At 37.1% G+C, this 25,742-nt stretch overlaps 1 protein-coding gene across 1 annotated transcript in view; it reads left to right on the top strand.

The window, feature by feature from the left end:
- The window catches only part of ADGRB3 (adhesion G protein-coupled receptor B3), a gene marked incomplete at its 5' end in the record, with an annotated part of 485,010 nt that extends 461,427 nt beyond the window's left edge, over positions 1-23,583 (top strand). Inside the window, 4 exons of the mRNA XM_081997317.1 lie at positions 1,537-2,180; positions 13,400-13,435; positions 21,202-21,306; positions 23,272-23,583. Of these exons, the coding sequence (XP_081853443.1) occupies positions 1,537-2,180; positions 13,400-13,435; positions 21,202-21,306; positions 23,272-23,460 (974 nt within the window). The 3' untranslated portion in view covers positions 23,461-23,583. The remainder of the gene's footprint in view (positions 1-1,536; positions 2,181-13,399; positions 13,436-21,201; positions 21,307-23,271) is intronic.
- Between the last annotated feature and the right edge of the window lie 2,159 nt (positions 23,584-25,742).

Genomic DNA, 25,742 nt, shown 5'->3' on the forward strand with positions numbered 1-25,742 from the left:
CACGTCTGTCACCATCCAATGTGTACAAAAGTCCAGCATTGGTCCATGTAACTCCTACTTCTTACCTTTGCCAACATAGCTCTACAGGACAGAGAACCTTGTCAGGGGCATCCTTAAGGAGACAGACTTTGCATACAGTTACAAATAGGTTTTACTAGACAACATTTAAACCCAGGGTTTTTTAATTAAAGGTTTAAGAATGGGTCACTGGTTGAAGTGTCTTACTTAACAAGTGTGACTGGGAGCAGCAACACTGAAGTCAAGTATTTGTGCACTGTTGTTTACAGGCAAATTGTTCTTTTCCTAATGGAAAAATGAGAGGCAGTTTTGTGCGAGATGGGAGAGTGGCATGCCTTATGAGCTGCTTGCTATGAACATGGCAGTGCACTGACAGGTACCAGGGGATCTGGGTCATCAGAGCCCTCAGGCTACCAAAAGGAATGTACAAGTAACACCTGAGATACTTCAAGTTGTCGTACTGTCCTAGCGCATGGCTGGATTTCATTGCACAAACTATCACTGGTGTGAATTAAAATATTTTCAACTGGGACAAGAAAATCCTTGCACCCAGATGGAGTAAGCCCAGTAATTGGTTACTTTAATTTTTTTAATCTTACTATCTATCCTTTTTCTTTCATTACAAATGTTGAATTATGAACATATTTATTTTTTAAGATCAAAAATTGTGATTGAATAGTTGCTTTACTTTTGAATGCATCCTTCAGTGCTCCTGGAAACTTTGTATTCTATGACAGGATTAATAACTTTTACATGTGGATTTTACCCCAACAAAAGATTGCTCAATGTGCTACAAGTTTGACCAGGAAGACCTACGCCTACAGCAGAAGTGTATTATGACTGTTTTATGAAACACATTTATATCTTTTATAACCTTTTGAAATGCAGCAAAATATGTCTTTCTGATACTAATGGAATTTCTTCCCAATGTGGTTACTTTTTTGTCACTTTTATTTAAAAAATAATTTAACACAGAAAAGTTTTAAAAAGTCAATGAAAAGGAATAATTAGGACCTCAGAAACACATGTCTATCATTGTAATCTTATGGTAGGTCATTACAATGGATTGACAAAACGATTCTGCCTTATAATCTGTTTAACATTTTCCAGGAGGTTATGTGGAGTTAATAATGACAGTACAGGTGTCATAGTGTATTTTTGGGGGAAATCCTTATTCTACTTCCACATGGCAGACTTTTGCATAAGCTGTAGGTCACCTAGGATCTATGTAAGGCAGTAGGAATAAATTAAGGAGTGTTTTTTATTTATATAAATCGCCGAGGTTTAGTCAGACATATGTGTCCGTTATACATGGTAGATTAAGAGAGGTTGATGTTTTAAAAATAAAAAAAAAAAACTACCTCAAACAATATTTGTAGAACAAAAGTTATCAAATGGATAGCAAAAGAGTTAAGAAGATGCACTGGTAAAGGGTGCATTGCTAAATAAATCCATAAAAAAAATAGTGTTAGGTAGGCATGGTTTCATTTTGTAAGTATTTTATTCTCTGACCCACAGTTCTGCATAAAGACATTGGACCTTGCAGAGCAGCTACTATAACTGGCACACTTTCCAGAATTTCACTAAACGATGAAGAGGAGGAGAAGGGACCAAACCCTGAAGGAATGAGCTATTCTACCTTACCTGGAAACATCATCTCCAAAGTCATCATCCAACAACCATCCGGTCTCCACATGCCTATGAGTATGAGTGAATTGGCCAATCAGTGCTTGAAAAAAGACAACAGTGAGTTGCGGAGGACTGTGTATTTATGCACTGATGATAATTTGAGAGGTGCAGATATGGACATCGTCCATCCTCAGGAACGGATGATAGAAAGCGACTATATAGTCATGCCCCGGAGCTCAGTAAATACCCAGCCATCACTGAAAGATGAGAGCAAAATGAATATAGGCATGGATACATTGCCTCATGAAAGGCTGTTGCACTACAAAGTTAATCCAGAGTTCAACATGAATCCCTCTGTAATGGACCAATTTAATATCAATTTAGACCAGCATCTTCCCACCCAAGAACATATGCAGAATTTACCATTTGAGCCCCGCACAGCAGTGAAGAATTTCATTGCCTCAGAGCTGGATGACAATACAGGATTATCAAGAAGTGAAACTGGATCCACAATATCAATGAGCTCTTTAGAGGTCAGTGGTGCACAAAGATATTGCATGCTCTGTTGTTCTAATTATATGATAGGACAATAAATTGTGTCTTGTGTCTAAGGGGTGAAGCCAATGTTTTAATTCAGCATAAATTATTGTTTGGGATCATACACTGCTGTTCATATTTCTCTTATTAGAAGTGTTTATACATAGAAAACAAGATTAAGGTTTCAGAGCCAGTCTGTATGAAACTGTATGGTTCTGGAGATTTAACATTCCACATGGCTGCAAAGAATTTTGTGACCTACCAGGTAAAGTCCATGGGAAAGTACTGTGTTGCTATGAGAAGAAAAGCTATTCCTGCAAGGTACGAGTGATAATCATTGACCCTACCTGCAAGGACATGCAGTTGAAAATATTTACCATTTTATTGCTGACAGTTATATCTGTCTCAGATATGATAGGTCTGATTCTGCTTTTACTAGTGTAGAACTCGGATTCTTACATCCACTAAGTACTTCACCATTTGCTGATTTAGTTTTGCTTGCATGTGCAGGCATCGCTATAACTGATGTGTGCAACAGGTACAGAGGGACTTCACGTATCGAAGATTCTAGTCAGATTGCAAAAGTGAACTGAAAAGCCTTTAAAAGCCACTGTCTGCGGGTTTTAAGCATTATCAAAGTGAAAACTATTCTCATTGTTTCTTAAGACCCATTGTTTCTTAAGCCGTTCCTATTATGCTTTTACTTATGCAAAATCACCAGTGAGGTGGCGTTTATTTATGCTTGAGCCTCCTTAAGAATTGGAAATACATTTCACCAGCATTCCAAATGTTAAGAAACATACCATTTGGTGGGAAAGAAAAAGATAAATGAGAAAAATATGGTACTTATTCTCTGAAAGAAGTTACAGATAGAAAAAAATTCTAGTGTGTGTGCAAACTTGAAGCCATTAGCTATTACTGTCCAATGTTTGGACCCATCTGTGTAGGGAAACAGAGATTTTACCTGATTTTTAATTGTTAGACATGGAACTGTAGCTGACACTTCATTAAGAGGGCACACTTATGGATATTGCTTTTAAAATGGAGTTGAAGTTTTATGTGTGGATTGACTGGAGGGTTTGGGCAGAAGATCAGAACTTTGTTTCTCTTCAAGAGATAGCTTTGCAATCTTTGAAACTGAAATATCTTCCATGCTTTTTATATTGTGTGTGTACTATCATAACTTTTTACAAGACATAATTTAACTGAAAAAAAAAATTGAAAAATCAATTAAAATGTTAATTAAATTTGAAAAAAATTGAAGTGTGGGGCTCTGCAAGTAATCAAACAGTATTCACTTTTTTTTTGTTCTTAAAGTGAATAAGTATAATCTTGGGACAAATTTTCAAAATTATTTCTAAAAGAGAGTGTAAGTGCTTGCCTACTCGGCGCTCAGACAGCCAGACTCTTTCAAAGCAAGTTTGCATTGTTAAGGAAGTTATCGCCCTCAGCTCAGATGTATTAGTTAATAGATCTTAAGTTGTACACAGGAGTTCTCCAATTCAGTGCAACCCCAGAAACAGGATAGCTAAGGTGAACTTCCCGTATCCTCTTCTACCTATCTACAATGCCATCTTTCAGATACTTTTTGTCAGATATAGACACTCAAATCCAGCCCAGTTAAGATTAGACATATAAGTGAGGTATCTAGGGAAGGTTCATAATTCCTTGAGAATATAGTCATACCTGCCACCATACTGCCCACTCCACTTGAGGTCTAAATTACTCTCTGGTGATGTCTCTTTCTTTCCATTGGTGATAAAGGCCATTTAGGAAACATGAAAAAAATGAGACCTTAATTAAATTGTAAAAATTGGGACTATAATTACTTCATCTTACGCAGAAATCCAATTCCTGAGGCCACTTTGGAAAATGTGCCTGAAAATCTAAGAGTATAATGTATTGCTCATTTAGAGTTAATTTTTTAACTGTATTTTAATCACATTTTAAGCTTACCTCTAAGATGGGATATAGGTACCAAACCTGAATCACCATTCTGTATATAATTTTTAAGCTCAGAAGAGACTACTAAGTATGTAGTAGAAAATGTAGTAAAATATAATAAAATATGGTAGTAAATATTTAGTCTCTTCTAACTTGGCAAATATATTAGGTTTAGAAAGCTGTATTTTGGTCCAGAAAGCTGTAAACAGTTATGTTATTAAACCTCACCGAACCCAGCATAATTCCATATATTAGGAAAAAACCAGATATTAGGGCAGATCAGAAATGAAAGGAACTCTTTTGGCTTTTGTGTCTGCCTTTTTGGTTCTCAACACTACTTGATTATATAGCATTACTTCGTCTTTTGATAAGGATGTGCTGCAATGAATTGAAGATAGTAACACAAAAAAAATTGTACATAGAAGAAAATCAGAGTCTCGAGCAGATCCAGATAAGCAAATCCAGGCAGACAAAAAATGTGATTGCATTTTTATGTATGCAGTGTGTAAGAAGCAAGGGTTGAGGTAAAGCCTCAAAATTCTATTGGCTAGAACTGAGCAGTGGATTAACTTTTATTGCTGGCACAAACAAAATAAAGGGAGGGCAAGGGATTTTTTACAAAAGATTATTGATGTCCAGTACAATATAATTTTAGAAGATTTCAAGACCTTTCAAAAGACAAAGCTTTGTCAGCCACTATTGAGCAACAAAACCTGCAGCAGGCCATTCAAGATCATTCTGCCCATGTTTTTCCAGAGCGAGCATGACTAGACCATCTCTCAAGGAGAAGATCCTGAGCAGTAGGAAGCTTCCTTTTCCTGTCAGCTCTTACTGCTGTCCCACCTGAATTCCAACATAAAAGCATATGGATTTCTGCTCTATAGGGGCAGTTCCCCTTTCATTTCCCTGAAGAAGCAGAGGTGTCCCAAGTCAGGTGGTGGAGGCCTCCTTTTGTATCTTCTGCATAGTACAGGGAGTTGGTTCCTCCACTGTTTTCCACTTTATGTTTCCAGGTGTTTTCTTTGGAATTAGTATACTACTGTTATTTTTATCATATAATTATACATTAATTATCAACTGCCATGTAAGTAAAATGCACTTAGGCAGCTGTGACCTGTCTTAACACAATTCTTCCTTCTTTTTAAATTTAAGGTCAATGATTATTAAGAACATAATAAAGGGAATAACTTAAGCAGCAGGTAGAGAATTTATCGTCTTATCAGAATGCCCTAAGATGTCATGTGACACATTTTCAGCCAAGATCCAACCCAGCTTCTGATTTCAGAGGTGTAATTATGAACCCACAAACACCTTTAACCACAAAAATACTGCAGGCATAACTGTTTGAAACTGGACACCCAGTAAGATACAATTTATTGACATACATGCAATAGTTCTTATCTGTCCATTCATTTTATGGCAGATGCTAGTCTTTGTGGTCATAAAACTGAACCAGCAGAATTAGAGGACACTTTGGAAAATATAAACCCGGAGCTTTTTCACATCATAAGATAAAATTATTTCCTTTAAATTTCATTTCCATCTTACCAGTGAAAACACTTCAATATTGTGTTTCAAGGAACCAGTTTGCAGAAATATAGACATTATTTTTCAAAGAATTCAATATGTGTACAAAATTTAGCTTTTGAGTAACATCTTTACCTTCGTAAGATCATGAAATCCATTATTTTCTGTATTTTGCATATTCCAAGAGATGATCAGCCCTTAGAACAATATGTGTATTCAAATAATTAGAAAGTGTATATAGAGTGTAAACACATAGCCAAAAAAACAAAGCTATTAAAAGTGAAGGCTGATGTTTCAGGTCTTTTTTGTGTTCTCTTTTAATTAGACTTTGTATTCATTACTAGCATTGGAGATGGATGTTTTGGAACACAACTATAGTATCAGCACAAGTATGTATGTCCTGACCTTTAACTCTGCAGGGAGGACCCATCACCCTTACCTTTAGATATCTTAAATGTAGACATTCCCCTTCTGATACGGAAAAAGAGCTTTTCAGATCTGGCTCTCCTTTAGAGTCAGTGGAAAGAAATAAGCACTTCGAGGCCACTTTTAGACATCTGCTTCAGGAGGAAGTAAATCACATGCTCTCAGTGCAAGTGGATCTCTTCAGGTGCCATAGAGGAAGCCAGAATGAGTAGTTCAGACATAAACATGAACAGTGTTGATGTCCTAAGTTTAAGTCAGGTGAACCCTACCGTGTGTCACAAACTTTCTTCTGGTTTTTATATCTACATATTTTTTCTCAAGAAAATGTGTAGTTGGGAACAATCAAATGCTTTATTATATATGGAATAATTTCAGCTTTCAAAAGAGAGTCTGCTAATGCCATAATATTTACATACAAGTATTGCCCAAATAAGTATAAATTTAAGGATCTACAGATTCCCAATATGCAAGTGAATGATTGTTTATTTTATTTGGTGTGTACCTAACAGTATTCATGCGATCATAGGCACAGGGGGGTATATTAGTACATCACGGAGTTTCTTAGGAGGAGTAATTGAACATCTGGCTAATCTCCTGCACATCCCTTATATGCATGGATTAAAACTGACTTTGCTACCTTGGCATGAAAGTGGCTTGGAGTGTGCTCCTTCAGTTCAAAGTGGTTTGATTTTAGTGAAGAAAGCACTCTCAATACACTCTTTTAGAATGTTTTTTGTTTTGAAAATGTACACTTAGAGTGGTATGCTCATTAAAATGAAGTAGTGCATTCGCAGCCAGTTAGATGCAAGGAAAGGTTAGGAGGTTTAAATGTAGAGGAAGAAGCTGATCTGTGGCAACATATCTCCACGATAATAACTCTTTTCTTTTTATTGTGCAAAATAAATGCAAGAGGGAGTAGATATTTGCTGTCTGACTATGCGAGGAAACTTGCATCATTACCTTTGTGGAAGAAGAACGACAGGTTCTTTCAAGGGAAGTATGGTTAGTGTAGTGTGAGCAGAAATGGAAAAGAGCTGAAAGGAGACAAAGACTTTTAACTATTATAAGAGGAAGGGCATGCAAAGACAGTCAATAGAAACATTTATTAAAGGGAAAAGAGAGAATCTGCTTTATAAGAAGAAGAAAAGGACTTCCCAAATCATTTGTCTTGTAAAGGACTGAAATTCTTTTTCCAGTCTCATATCTTCCTTCTTTATTTTTCTGTCTCAGTTTCTACTTAGAGATCTTTATGTGGAGAAAGAAAGAAAGCCCTCAGATGGGAAGCTGATTGTGTGACCAAAATAATCCTCCTATATTCATTCACTAGAGTTCTTAATACATTTAAAGAAAGTCCACTCCAAAGCTCCTTGGCCAAATTGCTGATGTGGGACTATAGGAAGAAAAAACTGTTACAGCTGAGAAAATAAAGGGATCCATTAAAGATAGTGAAGTGCAAACTGAAAGTAAAGGTGTAGATAAAAAGGAGAGAAAAGACAGACAGACATGCTGAAAGAAAGGAATAGAAAAATGGCAGAAATGGAGAAGACACTTAAAATGAAAGTGTTAGGAAGAATGAAATAAAAGCATCAGGAAAGGAGAAAGAATAGGAAAAGGGAGAAGAAATACACAGTTAAAGCAGTCAATCTTGTCAATAAAGTACCAGAGCATCAGGCAGAACAAAAGCAAAATGGTGCGAAGTCATTTTGATTTATGATACAAGAAGTAAAAAGAGAGAGAGAGAGAGAACAAAGAGAGAGAGACGAGCACCACAGGAATTTCCTCTTTATCATGTTTCCACATTGCATTTATTTTCAGGCATTCTGTTTCTCAGATTTCTCTCCCTCCCAATCCTCATTTCATTCTTCAATAAGCTGTGGAGACAGTTCTTGCCAATTTTGTGACTCTCAGTGAAATGAAGTCTAGCCCTATAACAACCCTGTCTTTCTTTCGCTTGAGTGAGCAGGTCTCAGATTCCTCTGACTTCAGAAGCTGATGTAGCTTGTAGCTTGTTTTTAGGTTACCATGCAGGGGTGGGGGTAAAGTCAGGCAGACTTGATTCTAGTAACTGAAGGTGTAAAGAAGCAAAATTTTAGTTAGTATTATGAAGTGTAGCATACATTTCAGACTTTATATTATAAACAGCTATCTAAACTACATATGATCTTTAAGAAATATATTTGCCATTGCTTTTTCATTTAAGAAATGTTTCATTTCTCCCCAAAGCCTTCAGAACAAGTGTTTTTTGTTGATTGAGTAAATGCATACGCAGGTTACGATATTAAAAAAAGGAGCAGGAAACGAGAATAATTTGCCAGAGTCTCTGAAGTTACATTTGTGCTAAATTTCCTAGCGTATTTTAAAGACTTAAAATTCCCACATTAAAGAGCTAATCCACTTTTTCATTAAAATTTACTTGCTTTATGTCTAGCTCATGTTACGAACTAATAGCCAACATAATCTTCTATTCAGAAACTAAGGGGTTTTTGAGTTATATACACAAAAAAGGCATTTTAAATCAAAACTGTCTATCTACATTTCACTTTTGTATCTCTGAGGGCCAAAACAGATTTTCCTTTAATTTTGTTCAGGGAAAAAAATCTTCCCCAGGCTAAAATCTTGTATGTCAAATCTAATCTCAGAGTGAATTATAAACTACTCATAATAAGGCTTTATATTAATGGAAGCATGGTTATAGCCCTCGCTATAATATGGTATCTCTGGTTTCAATTATAGTTTGCACAATGCAATATATCTTCAGGAGTATCTCATGTAATTAATCAGGTAGTGGTGTAATGCAGACTAGGATAAGGAGAAAACCAGGCATTTGTCGTTTTACAGAGATGGAGAGGGATTTTATTAGTCATTTAGTGAGAGCGGCTCTTTCCTGGTGCCAGAAGATTAGTGCATGCTGGTGTAGGGAAATGATTCTTCAGTATTCTATTTTTGTCCCTCAGTGAGCACAGTTTTAAGTTGCTCTGGAATTACACAGAGAAGCTATACATGATTAGCACAAAGTAAAATTGATTTAAAATAAATTACTACTGCAGACCTCTTTTCACAGAGTTTCACTTTGGTCCTGGTATGAAGGGTGGCATGTGGGGTTTTACTGTAAAATGGGTTTTATCAATTAAGATCAAAGAACTGTAGAAATCAGAGATGGAGAAAGTCTTGTCAGGTCATCTCTTTTATCAATACAAGAACACTTTCTACAGCATATTTCTCTAATACATATTCAAACTTTATTTTCAAGACTAGAATGAAGGTCTTCCACTGTTTCCCTTTGCAGAATATTTCATAGTTATATAAACTTTCTTTATTCCTGACAGCATCTCTGAAATTTCTTTTTTTTTTTCTATTTTTTTCTGAATTACAAGTTTTCAGATTTTTCTCACACCAGTTTTGTTTGTCAATGTTTATATCCTTCTGTGGTTTCTGAACAGGCTTCTGTGTTTGCCTCTTCCAGAGCCAATGTTTAAACTATCTGTATCACTCTTTTATCCTTTCCTCTTGATCCGGTATTATTAGCTCTTTAAAAGTACTTTTTGCTGCTCTCCTCTGAAATTTCCCCAGTTTACAGGCATGATTTGGCTTCTGTCAGTGCAGGGCACCAGTGCAGAACTCTCACTGGAGTTGTCCAGAAAGGATTATTCATATCCTTGCCCGCTTAAATGAAGACTTGACCTTTTTTTGTAGCATTTGTAATCATGCATGGATTGCAGTTCACTACTTATCCGCACCCCTCAGCTTTTTCAGAATTATCCCAGCTAACTCCCCAATGCTGAATAATTGTATGTGTCTTCAGCTTTTTCGGCAGTCCCTTTATTAGTTACGCTTGCAGGTCTCCAGCATTAGGGCTCTTCAGCTTGGAGATCAGATAACTGAGTACTAAATAGGGTATGATTATACATATTTCCTGTAATATAAAAAACAGGAACATCAAATGAAATGGCACAGGGATAAACAACACAATTTCCTTTGTCACGTTATGCATATTTAAATTGTGGAATTCACTACCTGAGTGCATTTTGTATGTCAAAATCAGTAATAATTATAAAACATTATTAGACTAATGGAATAATGTTAAAAAAAATGTATTAAGCTCAAAAGAGCAAGCTCCTCCCAAGGAAATTCCTAAACTACTGGAATTCCTAAAATACTGGAAGGTGTTGCAGCAGAATTGTCACTTTATACTTACCTTTCTTGATATCATTCCTGAAACATCAGTGAAGAACCTGGTCAAATACAAAATACTAAATGAGGTGAACCGTAGATGTTATCCTCTACAATCATTTGTTGTTTATATTCTACTAGCGTTAGTACTTAAGTGGATCTCCAACTGAACCTTGAAAAAGCCACCAGCTTCCAGTCTAATTTTTATGTTGGCTAAAATCATTCTCAGTTTTGCAGGTGGGTAAAAGGAACAACTTTTTGAAAAGAAACATACTGGTGTGACCAGTTCAGCAGCTCATTTGATGCAAGAGATCTTTTTCCCCTTTACTCCACTCAGCTGCTGGCTTTCCTTAATTTACATTGTAGCATGAGCATTTAGGTATGTGTGGAAAACCTCATTTTTCTCAGCCAAAAGAGACATAACAAATAAACTTCATTTAAGAAAAAAAGTATATATACAATCACAATTAAAGTGATGGTTTGCATGGTTTACGCTTGTATATCATACAGAAACTAGGAGAAGAATGTAGAAAATGACAACTTCCAATAGGGACCAAAGGGAAATTATTCGATCCTTATAAGATACCCAGTGACTTCATGCTTCTGTATATGCTTCCTGTCTCAAAAAATAACACTGCGATCATTTCAAGGCAATGATGTAGTAGCCAGGAGGACCTGACCGTGTACCGAGTGGTGTCAGTGGCAATACTGTAAATGATTTTCAGTGCTGCAGGATCACGTGCGTAAGCAGCATCCTTTGTTTTTCAGAAACTCGCAGAACGTCGCTGCTACTGTTCAGACCTGTGGCAGTTATATACTTTTTATATCTTAGGAGAATAGGCTCTGACAGCACTTGTGCTGTATTTCACCATATGCAGCCATGGAAAAAAAGTGAAGCACAAGCACAGAACAGATGCACTTTAATATATAAGTTTAAAATAAATTTGTTTGTGACATATTCTTGTTGAGCCCTAGAAAAATCCTCACTGAGATAAACCTGTGGCATGACCTGTTTGGTCATAACAGGTGTGTTTTAACAGCAAATTGCAATAGTTACCTCTTTCTGACAATAGCACAGTTAAATATGTTGCAGTCTGTTAGATATGTCTTTTTACCATGTAGAAGTGATAGAGCTGTCTGGCTGCAAAACCTAATAATCCAGCTCTGCCAGGAATATTTTCACCATGGTCAAGCAGACTGAAGGCAAAATACAAATGTTCCAGTTTTATAAACCACAGGATCTAGCTACTACACATTTCTTGCTAAATTTTCTGTGTTTTCACTTAGGGTTCTCAGTCAGACAGTCCAATGATACCAGGTTTATTACTGAACTGTAGCTTAAAAATAGCTTTTTCAATCATTTTTCAAAGCTACTCCTGTAAACTTCACCTCATTATCTGCTGTACATGTTTCCTCTTTTGTAACCACTGAGCCTTTACAGTGGTAGATGTGCTCTAATTGCACCTTAAAAATAGATCTTTCCTCATTAGAGATACGTAGATTTCTTCAGGTGCTGATTTACTTTGGAATGATGAAGTCCTATGTCAAAGGAACACTTGTACCATGGACTCCTTAATATGAGTGAGAATTAAGAATATAGGTACTTAAAGAATTTGGGCATAATGCCCTCATATTTTTCTTACCTCCAAGACCTTTGTTGTTTCCATGTTTTCATGGTACTTATTTTTGCAGAATTGTTTAATTTAATTTTAAATACTCTTTTTAAGGTGTGTTGGGTTAAATCAAACCTTGCTGATTAAAGATAGTTTCTCCAAAGCTTGTTGTCGGTGGTTGTTTTAATTGTAGTACAGACTGTTCTTTCATACTGCCTCCCAGCTCTTTAGGCATCAGAGTGTCTCAACAGTGCTACAGTGATCTTCTTCATATTACTGTGGATTGGAACATCAAAATTTTACTACAGAACCAGACAAAATGTCACAAAATGGTATTATCAAGGGCTCAGAGACCAAACATTTTCCACTTTCTACAACTGAAAGACTTGTAAAATTATTTATTTCAACTGCAAAAAAACAAAACAGCTTACTAAAACCTGTATGTTTGTTAAACCAAATAAAACCAGTCTAATGAAGTCAGTAGCATTATTCATCTTGACTTAATGGGTTTTGTTTATACCTCACTGCAGAAATTATGTGCAATTTGAAAAGGTTTGTTCACCGTGACTTAAAGCCATCCTATCCTACCACAAAAATTAGGGTTAAATTCTAGCAGCAAGCAGTTTTCTTTTTTTAGGATACTTTTTCCTTCTTTTAACTCTCCTTTCTGAAGGGGAATGTATCTTTTCTTTCCATTCACATGTTCTTTGTACACTTTTCAGCTCTTCCAACCATTCTTTCTACATCTCGTTAGTCTATTGCAAGCCATTCGATTTCCAACCTTAGGAGAAAAAAAATATTTTCATCTCTTCTTTATAATATTTCTGCTTCTTTCTGATGTAAGTTGACTATATAATTGGTTTCTTTTAGAATCTGTAGAGAAATCAGTGCTAAATTATTTGTGATACCTCTAAGCAATCATATTCTGTTGCATTGTATACAAGTAATAACTCCACTAGTAAATCATTCTTGCTTTATATCAGATGCTTTGAATCAGATTTCTCATAAGTGTAAAACAAAATCATTGCTTTTTCCATCCAGATTGTCACTGCAAACAAACAAGCTGAAGCTATGGAAAGTGTAGATGGCTGCAGCTTGATTTTGCTATCATTTATTCCATTAAAATCAATGGAGTTGTACCAATGTAAGCTTGATGTAGGAAAGAATCAATTTCTGTATACCTATTAAAACCTAAATCATAGTTATAGATAGATAGCTGTGTAAAAAGTATAAATTTGATTTAAAAAAGATATATTTTATACACCAACAGGTTCAATTGCATGCAAATAACATGCACATTATGAATCCCGGTGAAACGTAGTCAGAGAAAAGAATATGACGCTGGTCTAATAAAGTGAATGCAAAGTCATGCATTAATCTTGAATTCTCAAGATAAAATCTACAACTTCTTGCACAATACGTAATATATACATGATAGGAAAACAAGAATGTTATTTAGACTCATTAATATGATTTGGTTAATAGTCCCCTTGTTAATACAACCTCTTTTTTCTTTCTTTTTTACTGCTTAATAGAGAAGAAAATCACGTTATTCGGACCTTGACTTTGAAGTAAGTTTTACTGAATTATTCCTGATTATTAAAAGTATTTTTCTAAAAGTAATTGTGAAGTGTTCATTTTAGCAGGTTTTGGCCTTCTGACATAGTAGATGTCATAGGGTTGTTTAATTGGTACTATACAGAACACAATGAGCGATGCATTAAAACTACTTTGGTGCAACTTGCTTGTAAAATATTCTGAGATCAAACTGTCATACTGCAATATTAACCATCATGGTTTCAGTTTTTAAATTCTCTGCCTCCCCATTTTCATCTGGAACGTTGTTTTTTTTTTGCTGGCTATTTATTGAAAAAGTGTAACAATTCTGTAGAACAGGCCACATTTTTACAGAAGGTTGCTTTGTTCAAGAGATTCTCAGTCATTTGTTCTATCTCTCTTTCTTCAATACTAATTTACTGGCATATAAGTTTCACATCCAAATAGTAATTATGAATGTGTCAAAATTTGAATGATGAAGTGCTGCAGTTGTCAAAGCTTATGGATCACATGCTATATAAAAAATCACGTTCATGTAAGGTTCTTTAGGTTGGATACCCACAATTTCACTTGGATAATCCACTTAGTCCCTGTTGAGTGAGAAGGTTTGATTGCATTAGTTAATGACCATTTTGTTCTATATCAGTCAGTATGATTAAGTCTCTTAGTTTTGTTTATCTGAGGTTTTTTTCTCTGCTCTCTACCAGAAGCAATACAGCAGTTAGTTTTCAAGAGGATGTTAATAACTTATGGATTTGGGGTTTTTGCACAGGTTGTCTGTTCATGCATATTAATAGTTTGATATAATTCATTATATGTGTCTCCAGAGAAGCTGAGCAATCATAATATCTGCATGGAACCTACAGATCTCAGGCTAAACTTTAATATCCAGTGATCAGTATATATCAACCATGACTTTAAAAATCACCCTGTCTGTCTGTATGTGCAAACAAAAGCATTTGTTGTTATTATTTGGGCTGTAAGCACAGCACATATACCTTCAGATTTCAGATTCTAGTCCATAGAAAAGAAAGAGGCAGAACAAGCAAAATGCAGCCGTCGCAGTGGTCACAGAAGCTTTGCAAGAGAGAAGGGTTTGTTCTGGTGACCTGTTTTTGCTGAAATGCTGACCTTCTGTGTCTGATTGTAGTTTCTTGGTAGTTTCATGCCTTAATCTCCTATGTCATTTTCCCCCAGAAGAGTACAGTTACCTTAAGCTGTCATGTAACATCTCAAATAATGCACCAGATGAAGATTCACACAGTAAGTTTAAGGAAAATAAAATGAAAAGATTACCCTAAATATGTTTTAGGATAAATGCATAGAAAGGAAGAAGAAAAACATGAATCAACAACAAAATTCTGATAAGCAAGCAATTCTAAAATTAAATTCAAGCAATAAGAACAGAAGTTTTATAATTATAGTGGTATAAATAATTCTGAATTTTACTTCTCTTTATTGAAAGGTAGGAATATCATGCTGTTCATGATGAGAACATTCTCTGTGGCAACAGATACTAAAACATTCTTCCTATCAGTCAGGAGAGCATAATCCAACACCAAATAAACACCAACAATGCTGTACACATTCTCCTCTCAGGAATAAGGCCTCCTTTTTTTTTCTTTTTTTAACTCACATAGTTTTTTTAAGATGGTTATACCATTTTTTGTCTGATTTGCAGCACTGTTGCTCCATGGCCTAATATTTTTAGAAGTATGATTATAACGCAGGAAAATATATTTGTTTGTAAAAAGGGAAGGATGGGGACATTGGGAGTGACTGCTGACAAAGTGCCAGTTGCTGTTGTGTTTTAGAAGTACTGACTCAGACTAACCTCATCTCACCTCCCTGTTTTATGGTTCCTCTGATTAAGCCCATGGGCTTTCCTGTGTTCTCACACATAGCATGGCTGTCTGTCTGAGGTAAAGCAAAATAAAGCCATAAAATGTTCGAAGAGCCACCCAGATTCCTCCACTTAGCAAGGCATCCTGATGAAGGGAACTGAGGTAGTATTGTGTGGCCAAAACGCTGCTATTCTGAGACCTCAAAGCGCTTGACTGCAAAATAGAATAGAGCCTGGAGGCCAGGTTGAGCTAGAGTGATCGGCCATGCTACTTAAATGTTTAATAGTTTCTTTTCTTTGTCTGTGTCCAGTGCCAGCTGGCACTCTCTGAGACAACGTCCTTCCACAGTTCTGAGGATAACAAATGTTATGGATGTGGTTCTGAGGATAACAAATGGTAAATATGCAGTATGGACAAGACTGTGCCAAGCTTGGCTCGCTCCACCTTTTTCCTCTTAACACTCTCCCAGCAGCACCTACACTCTCAACCTATCACACATGTGTCTCTATACCCATACAAGAGAAACCCTCAGGCTATGCTTATGTTACTAAATTAGACATTTGGGGAAATATTCCTGGATGTCAAAATGCCAGGTTTTATATGGATGAATTTTTAGAATGGTCTCCACTATTTTAGTCCAGACTATCATCATCTCTCCAAACAGTTCTTGAAATGCCTTTAGGGAACCAGCGCAACCTAGGTACTTTTCACAACAAGCAATTTGGTTGTAGACTTCTTATTTTGGAGACTAAGAGAATTTAGAACCATTTGTGGAGAACATTCCATGCTAGATGGTGCCAGAGAATGGTCTTGGACATGTTTGACTACTGTAGAGTCACAGTTTTATAGAACCATAGAATCACAGAATAGTTTGGGTTGGAAGTGACCTTTAAAGATCATCTAGTCCAATGCCTCTGCAGTGAGCAGGGACATCTTCAACTAGATCAGGTTGCTCAGAACCTCATCCAACCTGACCTGGAATGTTTTCAGCGATGGGGCATCTACCACCTCTCTGGGCAACCTGTGCCAGTGCTTCACCCTCATCATGAAAAATTCCTTCCTTATGTCTAGTCTAAATCTGCCCTCTTTTACTTTAAAACCCTTATGCCTTGTCCTATCACAACAGGCCCGGCTAAAAAGTTTGTCCCCATCTTTCTTATAACCTTCCCGAAGTACTGGAAGGCTGCAATAAGGTCTCCCTGGAGCCTTTTCTTCTCCAGACTGAACAACCCCAACTCTCTCAGTCTTTCTTCATAGGAGAGGGGTTCCAGCCCTCTGACCATTTTTGTGGCCCTCCTCTGGACCCACTCCAACAGCTCCATGTCCTTCCTGTGCTGAGGGCTCCAGAGCTGGACACAGGACTCTAGGTGGGACCTCAGCAGAAGAGTTTAAAAAAAGAAGTTCATGGCTAAAAAAAAACAAAAGACTGTGCTAGTGGGTTGCAATGCAACAGTCACCTTAATATAGACAATTTGAAGTAAAACCAAAGAAACACAAGAAAACTAGTTTTTTTCTGAGGGTCGCAGATGAAACTCAAAGCCAGCTGCTATGCAGTGTGAACACAGGCAGACTATGACTGTACTCAATGCTATAAAATACTCTCTGTTCCTGTTATCTCCAATGTATGTAGAAATACAAGTGTAGTTTTAAGGGCCTTTTCAGTGGATTATAAATAATAAAAGTGCTGTGACTGTGCTGGGTAGTGTTACAGAAAACTTAAGTCTCCAGTTGAAGGAAAGAGAGAGAGAAAAAAAGATGACCTTTAAACTGGCTAGCCCTTATCACAGATCTTAAGCTTGTTAGAGAGGAGGCTTTCAAAAACTGGGCCACCTGTATCTTGTTTTCCCTTTTTAAATAGTTTACCATTACATTCTTAAATTATCCCTTTCTGTAGAAAAAGGAAGACAAACTGTAACATGCTGGGTTTAGTCTGTAGGCAGAAGGTATTTCTGCTACATAATATACTGTCCGCTATCAGATTTTGCAAAACACTGACTAATCTAGTTGAACTTCGAAGTTTGCTAAAATGAACAGTCAACCTGCAACAGCATTACAACTCTTTTCGTGCTATTACCAAGGATTGGTTTAGACCCATTCATGCAGTCTGGTATCCAAAACATGACCAAAATTCATAGGTCTAAGTGTGTTGGATTCTTTCTGCTGGCTGTGGTAACCCCAGCCAAGTGCCCTCCAACCCCAGCTATTATGTGCTGTTTTTCCCTAAAGCTGGAGAGGGAGCTTCTTCATGAAGGCTCAGCACTAATACTCAGCTGTCCGAGCAAATAAAACTCATTCTAATTATGTTGAACAGAAATACAGATACTGTGGAGATTCCCAGGAGGACTTTATAATAGGTATGCGCTGACACTTACAAAAACATACAGGAGAGTTAAACAGTATTATTGACATGCATTTTAGGATTCAAGATCACAATTACCTTTAAATTCTATGAGAGGGTCTGACTCCTGGATTTCCCCAGCCATCCAACTCACTCTCCCCATTTTATGAGGCATTAATTGGATCTACTCTGGTAATAACATTTATGCCAAATAATTCAGAGAACTGCCTTATTACCCTGCTCCCCAGGATTCAAGTCATCGCTGTCTCTTTTTGTGCTCCACCCATGAGGGAGGGCAAGGATACACAGAACTAATGTGAATACCAGAATGTCTTCTTTCCACAGAGCAGTATATTCTCACCAGCAACAATGCTAAATTGATCATTAATTGCTGGAGCTGCATTCTTTCAAAATTTCACCTGCAATAGCTATTCATTATAAGAACATTACAAACTCACACAAAAGTTTAAAGTAACTCTCTTACTAATCTGAAGATATTTCGAAGACAAAAGTGAAAAAAAATATGCCCGCAGGAAAAATCCTTTCCCATTTCTATATTTGGCAACTGATCATATCTATAACATCTTGAAAACACAGCATGTTTCCATTATAGGGCTGGGAAGGCATTCCTCCATCTGTTCTTTTCACTTATCTGTTTCATACAATATTTGAGAGAGAGCATTTTAACCTGTGACAATATAGAAGATCTCCAAAGCAAATTGAAGTACATTATTATTATAATTAATAATAATAATAATAATATTGACCATAAATCTTCATGAGAACATTTGTGCTTGAGCTAGAGTTCAGCTAAAAGCCTGTCATAAATAAGAAAGGGAGATGGGTACAGAGTTATGTTTGAGGTCCTTCCCATCTTCATGGTAGCCATCCACACTCTGAATCCTCTTCTCAGAGGAGATGCTCATTGGAATAAGGCTTAGTCTTTTCAAAACACACACTTGATGTTACTTGTGAGTGGAGGTAGAAATGTGGAGGGGGTGTCAGTTCCGTTTGAGCACCTTTACAGCGTGGGCTTTCATGCCCGAGTTTCATGGAGCCCGCAGGAAAGACCACAGAGGTGGCTAACTCAGGTGCTTCTGGAGGGGATGTGGCATTAATGGGTAAATCCCCAGCTGCACCTAAAGAAGGTGTGCTTTCAAAGGGCAGCATGAGAGGCTCCTTTTCTATCCTGTTCAGATTCTGTTGCTACTACAATCATCATAGTATATATTGGTTAAGATCTCCAGCTCTGTAATGGTAAAACGTATGTATTTCTAAGATTGATAAAGCTGTGTTCTCCACATTGTCTATTTAATAGAGAAAAACAGAATAACCCCCCACAAATATGTTGTGGGTGATTTTCTCATGAGAGAGAGTTACCCAATGCAGCATATATTCTAGAAAGGCGATAACAAGATGCTTTCTAAGAAGGAATTGAAAAGAAGTCAAGAAAAGAGTTAAAGTTGGAAATTTAAGTTACTGCACCTACAGTTCAGATCATTCCCTATAAGCAGTGGGGAGGAGCAGGTGTCAGTGGGTAGGAATTATGGCATGAAAGCCAGGAAAACACAAAGCAACCAAAAGATCCATAGGTATATGTGCATACCAGTCATTCTGCTATTAAGAATAAAATGTAAAGCCTTTTTTCTGGCAGACTTCCCACTGCAAGTGTTCAATTTCTCCTCCCACCTGCTTCTCTTCAAGAATAATGTAATGAACTAAGACATTTGCATTATTCATATTTGTTATTTAACAAGTACACAATTCAGAAAAATATCAGAAAGTAGCGTTCTCTATATTCCTAACATTCTATTAAAAAGTTTCCAACGGGGGATACTTGTTTCACAATCATGTGCTATCTCCTGCTTTTAGAGCCAGTATTTTAACCCACTAAATCTGTTTTATTCCCTTCAGCATGTCTCCTTATTTCAGCCAATAATAATCTTTGAGGTAGAACCTTTCTTTTTTAAATTCTATGTATATGGAATTTGCCATTTATCCCTGTCTAGCATAGAGCAATAGCTTAAAAGAATCCCTAGGAAGTCACTTAAGTGAAACTTCCCTCATAAATTTAGATCAGCTATCTCCTCACCAAATCCTGCAGAATTGTTTCCCTTTTTCACCCCACAACCCATGTTAAGTTAATAGGTCTTTAATTGCTTGCTGTATCTCATGTCTCTTTTGTGAATAATGTTGCCAATTTCCTGTTCTCAGAAGTGAAACAAGTTCTCAAGCTACAGTGGAGCTTTATCAAGGTTGATATGGTTATTGCAGCGTAGTGGTAGAAATGCGTGACCAAAAGAGCAGCCACATTTCGTGAAATTTATGAACACAGAATGCAAATGAAAGATGAAAGTTAAAATTGATATTGGTAAAGCATTATTTGATGGTCAGCTACAGCCACTCCATTTCAAAAGGTGCTAACCCAGACTTGGCAGAAACGTTACTTGCTGGGAAGGCTCACACTCAGGCACTGCATACGCAAATTTGCAGGGTTTGTCATATACAACGCCAGGGAAAATCAAGCTTGACAATTAGTGGACATACATAGATGCTGGTCTCCTGCACCTTTTCTATCAACAATATTGGCTGTAACTCAAGTTCAAGCAGTTACAAAAGCTTAAGAAAAGCCAAGCTGAGCCCATCTGCTGTTGGACTGAGGTGAAGCATCCTCAGTCCCTCCTGTCCCCGTCCACCCAGACCACAGAACCATGAGACTGGTTGGACAGCAAGCAGCCTTCGGCTTTGCTCCAGAGGCCGGTCTGAATCCATAGCTGAGCATGAACTTGTTTGGAAGCAACGCAGATGGTAGGCTTGACAGTCTAGGCTTGAAAACAGGGTTCATTCTCCATGTAGCTGCCAAGGCAGATACATGGCTGAGGGCTCCTCCAACTGTGGGAGCTGCTTGGGGTCCCCACCTCTTGCACAGGAGTGCCATATAATTAGGTTTTGTGGAAAAGCGAGGTGTGCATGGGCTAGAGGGAGGGTGGTTTCCAGTTGCCCAATGCCCAATCTATGAAATAAGAAAACAAGTAAAATTGAAAAACTGTGCCTTCTTTTCTTAATATGAATGCCATTTCAACTACATTTTACGATGATCTGAATGACAAAACTATGTCTAATTAAAAAGACATAACATTTGGGGTTTTTCCGTTTTGGGCCAGGATTTCTGAGTTCAGTGTTCTCATAAAAATCATTCTTATAAGGACCATTACAAACTGCTGTTGCATTCCTATAAAAATTAAAATACTAGCATCCATGCTGAAAACAGAAATTCTATAAAATATTCCTAATGTGCAAGAGAAATATCCTTCTGAGAAACTGCCATCACTTTCAAAATACTTCTAGACTAGCACAAAAACAGTGTCCCTTGATTTCAGCAACTCAATCAGTGTGGGGTAAAAACAGTGTCTTGTGTGCAGGAAGAACATTAAACAGAGCAGAGAGAAGGGTCGGTGCAATTCACCTCCATTGGTTGAGTCTATAGGGAAAAGATGGCCCTGCCAAATTCAATTCACTTACGTTCGGGAAAATAATGCTTCTCCTAAAAAAGCACAGATTCAATTATAAATATAAACAATTATGTTCCATTTTGCAGAAGGTCATGCATACAAGAAAGAGGCACATGGAATTGTTTCAAGAGTTAAATCAGAAATTTCAGACACTGGACAGATTTCGGGATGTACCAAAATCAGGCAGTATGGTAAGTTTTCCTTCTTAGGTGTTTAAAATATGATGGATCCTTAACAACACCAATGAAACAAGAGTCCTTTGAATTCCATGTTATTTCCCTAGAAGACCTCACTCTGTGCTACCTTTAGATAGCCTCAGAAATTAGAACAAAATATATTTTCAGTAATCTAACCTGTGACGAGACTCATTAGATTTTACAACTCAACCACAACTAACTCACTGACATCATTGTAGATGACAAGTAATTGAACTGCAGGGAACATATTTCAAATCTGTATGAGCCTACCAAGTCTAAAGGACTTTATATACAGAAAGCACCTCACTAATGTAATTTGATGAGCAGGGCTTTTCTTCTAGCTAGGCAAGCAGATATTAAATTAGTTCCTACAAACAAGTCCAGCTAGATTCACCTATACACGAGGCGGTCCAGAAAGTACACAGGGTCTCTGCAGTGCCGTGTCTTTTCCATAATAGGTTTATAAATATTTACCATCAGAAAAGCAAAAATTAAATCATCCTGAGTTGACTCTGCTATCATCATAATTCATATTTATACGCACACACACTCATACACACATGCATAACACCCTGACTACATTTGAGAATGAGAGCGAGTAAATAGTTGATTCTGTCTAATTAAAACAGCTAATTTAGTGTGAGATATCTGTTAGCAGTAATATTATGATTAGTAATAATTTTATATTTAATTTTATAATGTGAAAATTGTATATTAAATGGAACTGAGCTAGAATCATTGTATTCTATAACTTTTTCAGAAGAGCTGCTCTCAGACATGAAGAAGAGGTATTAAGCAGATGTGAGGCCAATGGATTTACATTATTTACATCATCTTAATCCAGCAGAAATTTGGCCCTGATTCTTTGATGAACCTTTAACTGTGATATGTGTTATTTTGCACCCAGTTCTTGCTCACTCCCCCTTCTGAAATTTGCTGACATGTAAAGTTTGCATTCGCCTCCCTATTTGAGATTTGCTTTCCATGTAAAGCTTGAATTAATTCAAAATCTCAAAGGGAATCTCAGTAGAAGAGTTGCGTTTACTCTGTTTTGCATCAGCGCTATGTTTTTGAAAAGTCTGCTAATAAAAGCTGCCTAGAGGAATGGTCAATTTGCAAGACAGTCTAGAGAGTGATCCAGGTACCTAAATATAGGCATCTCGGGCTATTTTAGACAGCCTCAGGTGTCTTAGTCTACAGCACAGAACAGGCAGTAATGACACAGGACTCAAGGGAGACCTGAACCTCTCATGAAAGATAGTTGGAGATCAGGCAGAAAATCCAAAGACATCTAAAATGGTGCAAAAATGTTAAGTATTGGCAACTAAGTCCCATCCAGCGTGTTACAGCAGAAATCACTAATTAAATTGGGTTTAGTCCATAATGTCTTTTACCCTATAAAACTTATCATTCCAAAAAACCCCCCCAAACCATTCAGTAGAAAATAACCAGCTTTCAGCCTGTTAATCCTAATACACGAGCTCACCAGCCTGTAAAGCAAGGTGGCTCTCACAGCATTTTCAAGGAGTAGGTTTCTGTGGTTCTGTCATGCACCTGCCCCAGTTTAAAATCCAGGTGGCAATCTCTGTTTCCAACCATTCCATATTTCAAGGAGCAATCTCTTCTCAATTACCTTCCCTTCTCTTCTCCCGCTTTGCTACACAACTGCTGTTAAAAAGATGGCTATTGGTACTGGATCACTCAGCCATTCCTCACATATATTGGTTCTTCTGAAAGAAAGGGCCTGGCTGGCAGCTCAGGTAAGGAGCCTGCCAAAGTGTTGATTGTTCACAGAGAAAGAGTCACAATGGTGCTGAACACCCACCAGCCTTACTCCCTGCAAAGCCATTTTCCCTCTCTGGCTTCTGCGTCTCATGAGAGCACGTTAGCGATCAGCCTTATAAAAGGGAAACACGCTCTTTCATCCTTGGTTTTAATTCTTCTTTCTTCGGTCTTCAGGAGAACTCGGCACCGAGCAAGGCTCCATGGGACAATTTCAAAACCACAGGCGACTACCAACACTATACAACGATAAATGTATTAGACACAGAGGCAAAAGATGCTTTAGAACTCAGACCAGCAGAATGGGAGAAGTGTCTGAACTTGCCTTTAGATGTGCAAGAAGGTGACTTTCAAACAGAAGTTTAACAAAAAACAAAAACTGAACAAAACAAAAACAACAACAACAAAAAATTCATTGCACTGACAATTAAAGAGACTTTGGGAATCCTGACGCTCCTGTCTGAACATTGTGACTACTTTATGTCAGGCTCTTCCTCTGCCAAATGTCAGTGGTTTTTTTCGTACAGTATATTCCCACTAGTGCAGCTAGTGGAGAACCAGGTGTACAATTCTTACCATCGTGTGTTGTAAGTACCCGTGGAATGGATTTGTAAGGTAATCTTTATAGATAAACCTCAAGCAACGATTCATGTTGTAACAGCTTCATTTGGTTTAGTTTTCAAAAAACTTCACCATGAAGCACAATGTATATATTTATGCAGTTTTTAAAGTTTATAACAGTCTGTTTGGCCATTACTACACTTTTTACTTTATAATATAAAAGCAAAGTTTTTGTCATTAAATGAATGTCTGTTGAGCTACATTCTTCATTGCTTTAAATGCAATAAAGTAATAATCTCACTTTTATATGAATAATATATTTCACATCTTTATTATTGCAGTTTTCTCTGGAAAGCTCAGAGTAGCTTTCTCTGCTGCAGCTGTGTATAAAATATTTAAAATGTTGTATGGTGTAAATAAACCTTTGTCTACATATCAGTTTCTTAGTGCATTTTATTCTGTATTTGTTTATCTTAAATTTGCATACTTATAAATTTTTATTTAAAAACACACATATTGAATACGTATTTGGAGTTTTAATAGTATGTTGTTCTATCTCTTGCAAGGAGTTTCTAAAGCATATTAGTAGGTTTGTATAGACATTCTGCATTTTCTTAGGTATTCTTTTGTGACATGTACCGTATAAACTGGACTTGTCAGAATACTGTTACAATTGTTCTGTTTTATAAGAATTTTTGTTTTGTTGCAGAAAGACAAATAATGGAAAATAAGTTAAGTTTCAATGCACAGCACCCAAAGAAAATTTTGATTTAGAATCATTACATCTTGTGCATGGGATTGTTGCTGTATAACAACAAGAAAGACTTTAAAGATAAAAAAATCTGAAGTATTTTAGAAAAAAAAAAAGAGTGTGTTTCATATTATAAATCAAGAACAGAGCATGATTTATGTTGAAAATACAGTTAAACGGTTAAGAATAGAAAGACTAAATCCCCCTTTCCCATGCTTAGAACCAAAAGTAGATCTTCAAAATGTCTCCTCATCTACAGCCTATATGGGGACAGGGAGAGGAGGAGATCTCAAATCTTCAGAAACCATAGTTCTAGAAAAAAGTTTCCAAAACTATTATAGTTCCTCTTGTATGGACTTGAGTGTGCTGCAGCTTACTAGCTGGAGACCTCTTCGAGAGAAAGAAAACATGGCCACCAACCTGATTATGAAGAAAAAAAGACTAGAATAGAGGCTTGTCAGGAAGAATTGGTAGGAGGAGATCATCATCCATCCGTCGAGAGAAAAGCACTTAGGATCGAACTTACGACCAACCTTCAGGAAAGTGTCTCAGCCTGTAAATCCTTTCTCCAGGCCGTAATAAGGTACTTAAGCCACAAAAAGTAGCCTGACTTTGCCTACTTTTGAGTGAGCATCTCATGCAGAGTGCAGACTTCTCTAATGTAACGCTTCAGCACAAATGCAAAATAACTAGCTACCAACGTGGTATCAAGCCCATGAGCTGGTTTAGGTGCCTGGAAGTTAGATGATGCATCGATCGGTCAGAAGCGGCCCTTTATGAAGAGGCTGATGCAGAAGCAGGCAGCTGACAAGGCTGGCGATGCAGCCTACTACTGTCACACTGCTGAGAGCAGGCAGTGCACCAAAAACCTCTCTCTCTTTGTTTTACATCAAGTTCTAATCTAAAAGGGATTTATCTTCCCTTTAGGTAAAGATACAACAGAAACTGCACATTTTTTAAGGATTTCATCCAGTATGGTAGGCATCTCAAGCAGAGCAGGTTTTACAAAATCCCTAATTTTTGAGACCAAATCAGGAAGCTTAGGCCTCTGAATCCAGATATAAGCCTTAGCATCCTCCTTGAATGATCTAAACATAATACAAATCTAGAGCACCTTGGTATTTCAATAACTGTACTGCAGACATAATCTGCATAAACTTAACGTCACCTAACTCCTGGTCGATTAGCATTCTAGTTACAGCTGCAGAAAGCTTAGATTAGGCTGCAGACTTACCCAGGAAACATGATAAATCGGTCTACACTTAATACAGTTCTGACCCAGTTGTGCTGTTGTTAATAATCCAGTTGATTCAGGTTTAGCATTAGACTGGATGTT

Source organism: Phaethon aethereus (genome assembly GCF_964289735.1).
Source record: "Phaethon aethereus genome assembly, chromosome: 3".
In the NCBI taxonomy this organism is placed as follows: Eukaryota; Metazoa; Chordata; class Aves; order Phaethontiformes; family Phaethontidae; genus Phaethon; species Phaethon aethereus.